Genomic DNA, 11,744 nt, shown 5'->3' on the forward strand with positions numbered 1-11,744 from the left:
GGCAGGGGAATGTCGACTTTCCTCTTGCAGATGGAAGCTAGTATCTAGTCTCAAGGCCTTTGTATAGTACATGGAGTACCATAAGACAAGGCCATTTTCCTCATCTCTTACCAATGTAAGAGGAATGTCACATTTTTTTATGCCTCCCTCTCCATTCCCTACACTGACTAAGCAGTCTTTCCTGCATTAGCCTCTATGCCCACCTCAGCCTCAGGCAAACAACCCTCCAGCAACTTAGAGGCCCACATGCTTCAGAATATTTCCCTCTCGAGCTTTGGCTCATGGTTCAAAAGAGCCCCTTTCTCTGATAGGTCCCACCTTTGTGTGCATGTGTGTGTGTGTGTGTTTTGTTTTGTTTCAGCAGGTGGCTGGTATGAGAGTCTGAACCTTTGACCTTGGTGTTATAACAGGTCCCACCTTTGGTCAAATCAAAACTCTCTACCTGATAGAAGAAAAATAATTTTTGAAACTAATTTTCACTACATTATAAAGAACTAGTAACCTTACCTCTAATCTTCTCATGGGTATCTGTATTAGAAACATACCTCTTTGTCCTAAAAGGGCAAATCTCTAAATTTCAAACACAGACAAAATGAGCTGAAGAATTTTGGATGTTTAGAGACAAGAATACCCCTCCCACCGCTTCTCCAACTTATCGGTTCTGATTCTATGAATGACTCCTCTTCCTTTTATGTTTTAAAACACATATCTGGTTTGGTTGGAATGAGCAGGACTGAAGCCATGTAGGGACCTAAAACTGCATGGGCTGTGGGCAAATTTTTCAAAGACAGCTTTCTTCTTGGCATGCATTTCTCTGAGTTCCCTCTTTTCCCGTGGTTATTTGATCTTTTGAACCTCGGTTATGGGGCAAGATGACATTATTTACATGAACATAAAGCTGTTTTCCAGCCAGCCTGAAGCTGCAGACTTGCACATGCTATCCAGACCCTGAGATAACAGCGAGGATGGGAGCAGAAACCAGGAGTCTTGGTGAGACTTTGCACCTGGCCCTTGCACGTCCCCTCCCTCCTGCTTGTCATTTCCCACTTTCCATTCCTTCAGCTATCTCTTTAAATCACTGAGTAAATCTGAGTCTTTGAGATGGCTTTAGCCTGCCCATTCTCCTTCAGGTTTACCTGAAGTTGGGTGAGCCTACCATCCCTCCTCAGGTCACCAGTATTCCTGAATAAAAGCTGACTTCCATTTTCACTAACGTTTGACTTTTGAGTTGTTTATTTTTGAAAGGGGGCCGGCAACAGGACCTGTGCCAGGTAACAGTTTTTCTTTTTTAACCCTCCCCCCGCCAACAAAAAAGAGAAAGAGAAGATGAAGCAAGATCCTGTTTCAGAGAAGACATTCACAGTCCGTAGGTAAACATCCTTTTCCCTTGAGTTGTACAAGATTAATGTTTAATATCAAGACAATAAGCATTGGGAGATAGTTTGAAAGATTGGTGTAAACCTCAAAGCACCAACTTCTTACACCCATTCAGTGTAAACAGGACTGGTCTTTACAGAGTCCTCTGTTCTGGAAGGTGGGGGTGGGGGCTCATCTCCCCAAGATCTGCCACTAGTCTCCCCAAACTCCTCCCAGGGGCCGCCTCCACCCAACACAAAACCAGCCTCGCGGAGAGGCACCTTGTCCCCATCTGTGAGTCCTTGGGGACAGGAAAGAGAAAGCTGAATAGATTTTATATTTTCTCTCTTCTTCTCCTACCCTCCTGCGATCAACAAAAGCAGTCCTGGAAGGCCAGAGGAAGATCTTATATCCTTTTCCACCCAGCGTCCATCAGCCAACTTGACCTACCTCCAAAACTCTAACCAGAAAGAGTTGGGACAGGAAATCAATGGTTCCAGCCTGGGGCAAGGGGAAGGGGGAAAGAGGGGGTACGGGAAAGGGCAGGGACATAGACGGGAACGGATTCATTCATTGCAGCGCAGCAAAGCGCAATTAAAGCGGCTCAATGGCGAGGCCCCCTGCAAAGGGAGCTAGCCAGGGAGGATGTCCTCCTGTTTTTCACCTGCCGTTTGGCCACACCTGGAGCAGCGTGCAGGGCGAGATATGGGGCCGGATGCGGGGCCAGGAGACCGCGGGGCTTTTGCTCTCCTCACCCAGTGGATCCTGAGACCCGAGGAGCAGAAGCCTTCTCTGCGCAGTCCTCCTGGAGCCCGCCGACCTGCCGTGAGGCTCCGGAGCACTCCAAGCTCCTTCCCTCCACCGAGGGTGGGCCCCTAGTACCTGGAGATAGCGTCCTTCGGCGTGACCAGGGCCCAGCCACTGAGAGCTGCTGCCCGAGGTGAGGCGCCAAAGAGCTGAGGGTTCTGGGAGGGTTTGTTTGTTTTAACTTTAGAAGGTCAGATCTGAATGGTCCCTTAGAGAGCTCCTAGGGCAACCCCTCACTTTACCCACAGGGACACTGAGGCCCAGGAGACAAGGACTTTCCCTAAAGATGAAACGGTGAAATTGATCCAAATCAATTAAAAAAAATATTTAATCCCTCTGTCTGCAAAAAGCCGGTTAAGCAAGGAACAGTAAAGGCAATGAAAGGAGAGAGGGAGGGAATCATCAGCTTTGAAAAGAAGTAATATGAAATTAATATCCCAGACAGGGGTGGGGGAGAGGGTTATGGAGAGAAAAAGCACTCAAGGACCCCCTCGCCAAAATTAATTTTGATTAATTTTGAATGGGCTGAGATCGCCTTCGCCCAACACTCACGCTGCTAATACGGCCGGGGCAGAGGGGCTCCACGGAGGGAGTTTAAAGTAAACTCCCGCCAAGCCCGCACTGCGCGCCGCGCCGCTGCACAGAGATCGTCTTTCTTCGGGTTAGAAAAAAAAAAAAAAAAAGAAAGAAAGAAAGAAAGAAAAGAAAAAGAAAACACAAAAACCCACAAAAAAACACAACACACAGTTAACCACCTGTCAGGGCTGAGGATACAATGAGGTTCCTCGAAAAAGAGCTTTTCATGCATACGTAATATATTTGTTCAGCTATTCACTTAATGAAGCTGATAAATGAGATGCAAGACAATAGTCAAGTTAATCTATTTAGTAAAATGTTTTGAGACTTTCAGGCTACGTTAAGGAGGGGAGCGTTCGGCGACATTTTCATTTAAATGCGCTCATCTCCTCTCTTAGGCTACACAAGGGGGTTCAGGCAATCTATGTGAATATAATTTCTTATAAATGTGTCTTTAATGGGTTTAATTCACCCTTGCCAGCTGTTTGGGGGGCTATTTTGTAAGAGCAAAACAAACGTTTCAGGCTTGGAAAGCTAGTTAAAATTAGTTTCGGTCAGCGAGGCCAAGCTATATTTCCTGCAAACCATCTGCTTGATTGGCACAATAGAAGGATTTTCAAGGAAAAAGAGGGGAGAGAGTGTGAAAGGGATGGGAGAGCGAGGGGGGAGACGCTAGAAAGGGCTGGGGCGGCCGGTAGCTCCTCGTGGCCTATTCTAAAGGTGAACCCCTTAGAGTTGTCTTAATAGAGAGGCTCGCCGAGAGGGGCTGGGGCGGCAGGAAAGCTCTTTCAGCCCGAGCCTCACCGCCTTCCTTTGCCTCTGCGGTCAGCACCCTCTTCCCCGCCCCGCGCCCCCGGACCGGAGAAACCAGGCGGCGGGCGCTTTATCCTGCAGCCGCCCGGCGTCCCTCCCGCCCACCTTGCAAAGCGCGCTCTAACTCTGCGGGCGGCTCCGGCCCAGAGCGCCAACGCCTGGGGGTCCGAAGCCTGCAAAGAGCGACCTTGGGGTCCCAACCTTCCCGAAACGGACACTCGCTGTCTTTTCGGAGGGCCGGAAAGCTCATGCCACTCGACTTTGCAGCTCCTTTCGCCTCGCTTCGTGGCCTGAGCTTACCCGTGACGCTCCTGGTTCGGCCCCCAGTGGAGAGAGCTGGGCTGCTGCGACCGCGCGGCGCGTGAGGCTGGGGCGCGCCCGCTCTCCCCTGCCCCGGGGAAGAGAGCCCCCAGAGCGGGTTCCGAGAGCCCGTCCTACCGTCCCAAAGAGGCTCCGTCAGCTTTGGCCTCCTAGGCCCCAGGAGCCCAGCCCGGATCTGCTGCGAACTCCCCCTGCGAGCAGTCGCGCCCGCGGCGCAGGCGAGGACCTAACCCCAAACTAGGGCTCCCAGTTCTTTTTTCCCCTCTGTCTTCTTTTCCCTTGAAAGGGAAATAGATAGAAAGCCCAGCCTTGGGATGAAGAACGCGAGTGATTTCTCCAAAATAAAATTGAAGATAACGACATTACAATGAATGGCAGGACGCACAAAAACCCATGGGCTCAGGTCAAACGGCATTAGTCACAGATCTTAGCTGCAGCCGCCGCGCCGCGCAGCCCCTTAGGCTATGGAGGAGTGTGAAAAGACGCGTTCAAGGAGATCACTTAAAGTAAGATCCTTTCGTCCGATTTCTTGCTTCCTCGGGATTTATTTTGCCTTTCAACCGGCAGCCAGCCCCCGCCCCCGCCCTCACTTTTCCTCTTGGGCGCCTTAGGAATTCTTTACGAGTCTGAGTAGTCGGACCGCAGGAAGCGGGGTCCACGTGGATCGCAGCAAGGGGTTGACCCACCTTCCAAAAAGTGTCAGGGCCGCCTTTTAAAAGCAGAGAAGTTAGCAGTAGTTAGTGCATAGTGAGGCAGAATGCGGGGACGGAGGGAAAGCAGCGAGCGTGTCAATGGGCAGAATAATAACTGTAAAAACTACACCCAGGGAAATGCCCTAGCAGGGGAGGAAACCTAGGGAAGGGGGGCGCTGGGAAGACCCCAGGCTGGCTTCTAGTCCTTATGGCCCTCACCCCTACCCCAAACAAAACCCAAGTTGATTTCTGAAAATCTGAGCTTTATTCCGATCCTCCAGAAGATTGGGCAAGCGCTTCGTTTGGAACACCTGTAACCATAGGCGTGTTCTTCTGGCAACTGGCAACAGTTCACCGCCTTCAGATTGGAGGAGAAAAGGCGGGCCGTGTGTGTGTGGGGGGGGAGAATGAAGGAAAAGAAGAGAGGGAGAGAGAAAGAGAGAGAGAGAGGCAGAAGGGAGGGGAGAGGGAGACAGCCGGTCCTATTGCAATAGAAGACTTTGTCTTGTGGCAAGGTTAAAGCGCAGGTAAAAATAGTTTATACTTTTCTCACCTATTTCATTGCAAAACTTCAAAAAGAGGAACTGTTGACATTCTTAAACAGACCTCCTTCTTCTGTTTCCAGGGCCTCCAATTAACTGGAGCAATGCATTTCCCATTTTAAATAGCCGCTTACTTAAAAGTTGCTCCTTCCTGATTGGTTTTCTCCTGCATTCCCTGCCTGCCGCCCAGGCCTCCTTCGTAAGTCAGTCTTGGGCTCGGAAACTCCGCACTTACGTCACCTTCAAGCATTCATTCGCCTCCACAGCCTGGCCCTAAATAACTTTTTAATTTGAATCAAGGGAGAGCTTTAGCGGGCTCCGTTTCTGGTTTAATGTGATATAAATCACAGATGCACTTTTGTTGAATGGTTAAAGTAGCGACATGGAGATCATCAACACAAAACGCCCTGAACAAAACCATCGAGAGAAATAAAGCTGGTTAATAAGATTTTTGAGAAAGCTTTGTGTTAAAAAGCAAAAAGGAAAACCAGCTGAAGGTGACAGTTAGTTCATGGTTAATAGGATCAGGGCGGCCTGGCGGGGCTGCACACTTCTCTTTGGGGAGGTTCAGCCACACTAAAGAAATGAATGGGACGTTTAACACATCTGTTTTCTCGCTGAACAGAGAAATGGGGGAATCAGGCTCAGTACCACTTCAGCCCCAGCCCAGAGGAAAGCAAAGGGACTGTCTCCAGGAAGACACTCGTTTGAGGCCCCAAATTAATGAGAGGCTTTCTTGGTGTGTACCAACATTCTTGGGGACCCGTCCTTCCCTCCAGTTTTCAAGCACTTGTACATTGTAGCTCATTAAGAAGCTGCAAAACCCTGCCAAGTCAAGCGCCCCGCAATAGGCAGGGCTCTCTCCAGACGACTTCTGGACCTTCGCTGCTATGGTTTAAAATGTCCGGGCTGTGAGCTTCAACTCGAACTCACACAAACTGCCAAGAGCTCCTTGAAATTGGAAAAGGGCCAGCATAGCACTCACAGCGTGGGGTCGCTTTGCCTGAGGTAGCTTCCGGCAGGGGTAAGCCCTTTGCAAGTGGAATCCCGCCGCCTGGCCACGGTGCGGTGCTCTGCTCCGCTTCTCCCTCATGTTGAGCTGCGGAGCGCTCCTTGCAGAGACTCCCAGGAGAAACTTCGCTGAAAATCCTTCTCCAGGTTGTTGGGAGTTAGCAGGAGACGCGTTTTACTTGTTCAGGTATCCACCAACTCTCAAACCCAACCAGTCTCCTTAAATGAAATAACCGAGATTAAGACCTCCCTCCCGGCCCACCACCGTCCTTACGGACACACATCTAATAGCCCCAAAGCATCAATTTCGAAGTCTCCTAGGGTTGGTAGAAGGGGACTTCTAACATTGATTTAACCCTCCCCTCACATCTGCTTTATGCTTCAGCTGGAGTAACAAATAGCGCTAGCGACCAGAGAGAGAGTATATTTTCATGTTTGCTGACTTGAAATTTTCCATTTCCTCCCCCTAGGGGGGAGGGTAATTTTACTGATAGCCTGAAGATATATTTCTATGAATATTTATTGATTTATTTTCGAGGCTCAGCAGGAGAGCTGCAAATAAATTTAGTGCGTTCCTTAAATAATTCCTTTTCTAGAAGGCAAGATGTCATCTGAAACTTCTAAATAGGCATTTAATTAGCCCGGGTGTTGCTTCGGAACAAAAAGCCCCGGCGAGAGCTTTGCGGGAGCACTGTATTGCAAAGAGGCGGTCGATATGCAGAATTGATGCGCGCGGGCCTTTGTTGCTGGCCCATTGTGCGGGCCGTGCTTATGAAGACTAATCCAATCATAAATTGCACCCCTGCGCCAATCAGAGCGCCCAGAGCCTCTGGCGAATGAAGCTCGAGTGGAGAACTTTGTTGAACTTCATTGTCAGAGCTGTCACTTTTCAAAGCGCGTTAGCGGGCGGGCCACTATAAAACCATCACCTCGACAGGAGAACCACTGAGTACTCGCAGACGCCCAAGTGGGATCGTTACTTGGAGACCTTTGCTAAGCCCAAGAGAGAGGACACCGCGGGGGCGGGAGGGGCGGGAAACTAGGCGTTTACCCTCCGGCCACTGGAAGAAGGGTTATTTCGCCCGCCCTGCGCCTACCATGATGTTCCCCGGCCTCCTCGCGCCCCCCGCCGGGTACCCTAGCCTCCTGCGGCCCACGCCCACCTTGACGCTGCCCCAGTCCCTGCAGTCGGCATTTTCTGGCCACTCCAGCTTCCTGGTGGAGGATCTGATTCGCATCAGCCGACCCCCAGCCTATCTGCCCCGCAGTGTGCCCACCGGCAGCATGTCGCCGCCTAGGCAGGGGGCCCCTGCGGGCCTCACCGAAACGGGGGCCTCGGACTTAGGCTCCCCGGGTCCCGGCAGCCGGCAGGGTGGTTCTCCACAGACTGCCGTTTCCCCTGCCAGCGAACCCACGTTTCTGAAGTTTGGGGTGAACGCCATCCTCTCCTCAGCGCCCAGAACAGGTAAGTGAGGGCAGAACTCTGAGGGCTCGCGCAGGTGCCGGGCATACGCAGCTTCCTGGCCTCGGTTTCCTTTACAGAGCGAGTAGCCATGCACATGTCCGTGCACACACTTACGCACAAACTCCAAGATCCCACGTCGGGCAATGTGAGACTTAGATCGAGCCAATTCAGGGGAAGAAAAGCTTCCAGGCTTGCCCCACCCTCAGAATGAACTTGAGCACATGCAGTCGGAGAGAGCGCGCAGTTGTCTGGAGCCGCAAAGTTGAGCGCAAGCTCCTGCGCGTCTGCATTTCTGCTCTCGAGCTTCTAGGAGACAGTTTTCTTTTGTTTTGTGTTCTTTTTTTAAGAAACCAAGACCGTATAACAGTATATTTATTAGATTAGCTAGTATTGTGGGTCTGCAATTCCTTCCTTCCCCGCTCCAGTCCTAATTATCTTATTAGTAGTGCCTAGGATGGAGAGTGGGGAAGAGTGGGACAGGCGCAGAGGACAATTTGGTGGGGGGAAGGAAGGATTTCCACAGATGAAACACTGTTAGGAAGATTTACTTTACTCTGTCAATACATTAAGGAAGATACCCTTGCAACCAGCTGAATGGTTAATCATATGTATCCAATATGCTGTACGATAATCAAGTACATAATCAAATTTCCTGTCTCCCTCTCTCCTTTCTCCCCTTCCTCTCTCTCTCTCCCAGAAACATCCCCCGCCTTGCTCCAGAGCGTCCCTCCCAAGACCTTTGCCTTTCCCTACTTTGAAGGCTCCTTCCAGCCTTTCATCAGATCTTCTTATTTCCCAGGTAGGTCTTGTCACCCTTCCTTGCGCGAGGCTGGCTCCGGCCGGTCGCTCCCTGCCCTGAAGCCATATTTCTCCGTCCACCCCTCGGGGTTACGCTCTGGTTCAGAGGTTGCGAGGCGTACAACATTCACGAATCCGTCGCGCCAATTTGATGCCCTATTTAGCACAAGCAGTGACTGCTTGACACTTTGCACCAATTCCCTGCTCTACAAATTAGCAGGAATTGTCATGGTCCCAATTTGAGGCGGTTCCCTTCCCGGCGAGGAGCTGTTGGCATCCCTTCACGCCGCCGTTTTCCCACAGAGTCACTGCACTTGGCCACGATTCCCCACAAAGGTTTCAGCACCATGACCAATTGGTCAGCTCCTCCGGGCAGCCACACACAGACCGGCCCTAGCCCCTCCACGCCGCCGAGAGACACCTACCAGCCGGGGCTAATTTCTCTTTAAGACCCATTCAGGGCTTCGGGCTTTTCACAAGACCACATGGGGTGCCCTCTTGTGTGGGATGCCTGGGGTCGCCCAAGGGGAGGACGACTAGATCCTCCCCCAACCGCAACCTTCTATTTCCAACCCCTTCTCATACTCTTCCCCCACCGCTGTATCTTTGTGAAGACCGTCGAGCTTGCAAAATAAGAAGCAGTTGGAAGGAAGCCCAAAATTGGGTCTCCGTCTAAAGGAGGAACACCTTAAAGAGATCCCACGAGGTTTTCATCCCGGAATCTCACTGGTGACTCAAACCGTGGCTCAAAAACTCTGCCACTAGTCAGATTTTAAAAAAAAAAAAAAAAAAAAAAAAAAAAAAAAAAAAAAAAAAAAAAAAAAAAAAAGACAGACAGGCGACCCCTATAAAGAGAAGAGAGACCGAGCATGGCCGGTGGGGGATGGGTAAGACGAAGACAGCACTCCCAAATATCAGCGAAAAAACCAAGCAGTTGCTTTTTAAACGGGAAGACAGAATTCACCAACAGTCCCCCCTCCCATTCATGCTGCTGCTGATAATGGAATTTGCTCCCTTTCTCCCTCATCTCAATGCTCTAACAAAAACAACCCGAGCTTCATAAATAGCTTTTCATGTCCATTTAATGAAAACGATTGGGGGAAGAGAAGCCTCTGCCATCAGTATTCTCCCAATGGTCTTGGCCTGCAGTTGTGTTTAGTTTGAAAGTGTAAATCTCTTTTGTCCCCATAATATATGGCTTTCGCTGCTTGTCCTCAGTCTTTTTCTGTTAGTTCATTACTACACAATTACCATTCACGCTTCATTAGAGTCTCTGTTTCTTTTTGTTTTGTTTTTTTCTCTCCCTTAAAGCGAAACTCTCCCCCTTTTTATCATGCCAATACCCATTGGGAAGCGGTCAATGTGCTAATTAGCTGCCACTTTTCATGTATTCTGGCCGAATTCTTTACGTTTTGTGGAGGAGGGAAGGAAAGATTAATATAAAAAAGATGAATACAGATTAGATTTTCAAAAAATTTAAAGCGGATTTTCCCCTCTCTCAAAACAGTGAAACTCCTCATTTCCACCTAAAGAATGCGAGAGCCACCAAGGTGGTAAAAGCTTAGGGGAGAAACCCAGGGGCCTCGGCTGGATTATTTGACTGTTATAATTTTTTTTCTGTTGCAATTTTAGCTGATGGACTCAGGTTTGTTTCCCTAAAACCGCTGAATGGAAAAACGAAACAATCTACCGTGGGGGCTATTTTTGTTTTTTTGCGTTTCCGTGATTCTAACTAATCCGGGTTTGCATGGTTGAAAGGAAAAGTTATTTAGGCAGAAAGCGCCTTTCACTGTCACAGGTTTGTAGGTTCGTGGCTTATTCTCGGGAGCGGCGAGGACGGGGGGTCGGGTGGGACGGGGGCGCTTTAAAGACATGCAGGGACCATAGAGAAGAAAACAAACCAAAACCGAGAAAGCCACCGTGCAGGGGCAGACGCTACCGGGCCCGCTCACTCGCGCCTCCCCCCGCAGCGTCCTCGAGCGTCGTGCCCATCCCCGGGAGGGCAGACGCTACCGGGCCCGCTCACTCGCGCCTCCCCCCGCAGCGTCCTCGAGCGTCGTGCCCATCCCCGGGCCCTTCTCGTGGCCCCTGGCCGCCCGGGGCAAGCCTCGCCGGGGCATGCTGCGCCGAGCCGTGTTCTCCGACGTGCAGCGCAAGGCGCTGGAGAAGATGTTCCAGAAGCAGAAGTACATCAGCAAGCCCGACCGCAAGAAGCTGGCGGCCAAGCTGGGCTTGAAGGACTCGCAGGTGAGGGCGGCGTCTCCACAGCCCCTCCCGTCTCAGCCGGGTGCCCGAGGAGGGGACAAGCGAAGCGACGAGCTGGGGCGGGGGCGGCGTAGGTCCCGTGACCCGTGGGAACCCCTCCGGGGGGTGGGGAGCGGGCGCGGCGGGGAAGGACCTGCGCCCTGCCCCGGGGCCCCTGCGCCGACCTCTGCTCCTCCCTTCCCCTCGCCCGCCCGTCCCCTCGGGCGCCGCAGGTGAAAATCTGGTTCCAGAACCGACGCATGAAATGGCGGAACTCCAAGGAGCGCGAACTCCTGTCCAGCGGGGGCTGCCGAGAGCAGACCCTTCCCACCAAGCTCAATCCGCACCCGGACCTCAGCGACGTGGGCCACAAGGGTGCCGGCGACGACGAGCGGGACGACGAGGGTCGCGGCAGCCCTCGCCACCGCCGGGCCTATCACGCGCGCCCCGACCCGCCGCCCCTGCGGGACCCGCCGCCCCCGTCGCCCGCGCCCTCCAACAGCCCCGGGAAACCTTCGGACTTCTCCGACTCCGAGGAGGCCGACGACGGCGAGGAGGACGAGGAGATCACCGTGTCCTAGAAGCCTCTGCCGCGCCCGGGTCCTGGCGAGGAGCGCTCTGAACGTGGACAGGCGGGACCCTGTGTGCCCGTTCCTGTGTCCCGCTGCCCAGACGCTGCCGCTCCCCACGGAGAGCCATCAACGGGTCAAGGGCGCCGCGGCCCCTTCCTCTCCCAGCACCGCCACCGAACAGCCCTCCCCACGTAAGTTAAACGTGGGTCTCGGTCCCAGCCTTAACTTGCCCACAAGGGCTCCATTCTCTCATGTTTACTGCAGGCTGTTTTGAACACACTGGTGGGTTCTCCTGTAACCACAGCCTGGACTTAACTATGAGCCAGACCCTGCTGATCTTCAGCAGCGACAACCTTACACGGTAGGAAATATTTCTATGGAGGAGAAAACCTAGTTAGGAGTCAAAACACCAAGTGTATAACTAACTCCAAGACCCTTGACTTCCTAGAACTCTTCCTTTCCTTATTTTAGGTAGCAAGGGCCTCCTATCCCACTCCAGACTCCGGTAACCACTCGCTTTTACCCCTATCTTCTCATAGCAGTTCCC

General features: G+C 51.9%; 1 protein-coding gene across 1 annotated transcript; it reads left to right on the plus strand.

Moving 5' to 3' along the window:
* Positions 1-7,216: 7,216 nt before the first annotated feature.
* Positions 7,217-11,206, plus strand: DBX1 (developing brain homeobox 1). The gene is made up of 4 exons (XM_008590336.1): positions 7,217-7,583; positions 8,281-8,382; positions 10,426-10,628; positions 10,859-11,206. Exons 1-4 carry the CDS (start codon positions 7,217-7,219, stop codon positions 11,204-11,206), a joined length of 1,020 nt encoding a protein of 339 aa, XP_008588558.1.
* Positions 11,207-11,744: the final 538 nt, after the last annotated feature.

Source organism: Galeopterus variegatus, unplaced genomic scaffold, assembly GCF_000696425.1.
Source record: "Galeopterus variegatus unplaced genomic scaffold, G_variegatus-3.0.2 Scaffold6007, whole genome shotgun sequence".
In the NCBI taxonomy this organism is placed as follows: domain Eukaryota; kingdom Metazoa; phylum Chordata; class Mammalia; order Dermoptera; family Cynocephalidae; genus Galeopterus; species Galeopterus variegatus.

Coding starts and splice junctions, on each gene's coding strand:
- DBX1 (XM_008590336.1), top strand. CDS start 7,217: ATGATGTTCCCCGGCCTCCTCGCGCCCCCCGCCGGGTACCCTAGCCTC. Junction 8,383..10,425: donor CAGATCTTCTTATTTCCCAG/GTAGGTCTTGTC, acceptor CTCCCCCCGCAG/CGTCCTCGAGCGTCGTGCCC. Junction 10,629..10,858: donor TGGGCTTGAAGGACTCGCAG/GTGAGGGCGGCG, acceptor CGGGCGCCGCAG/GTGAAAATCTGGTTCCAGAA.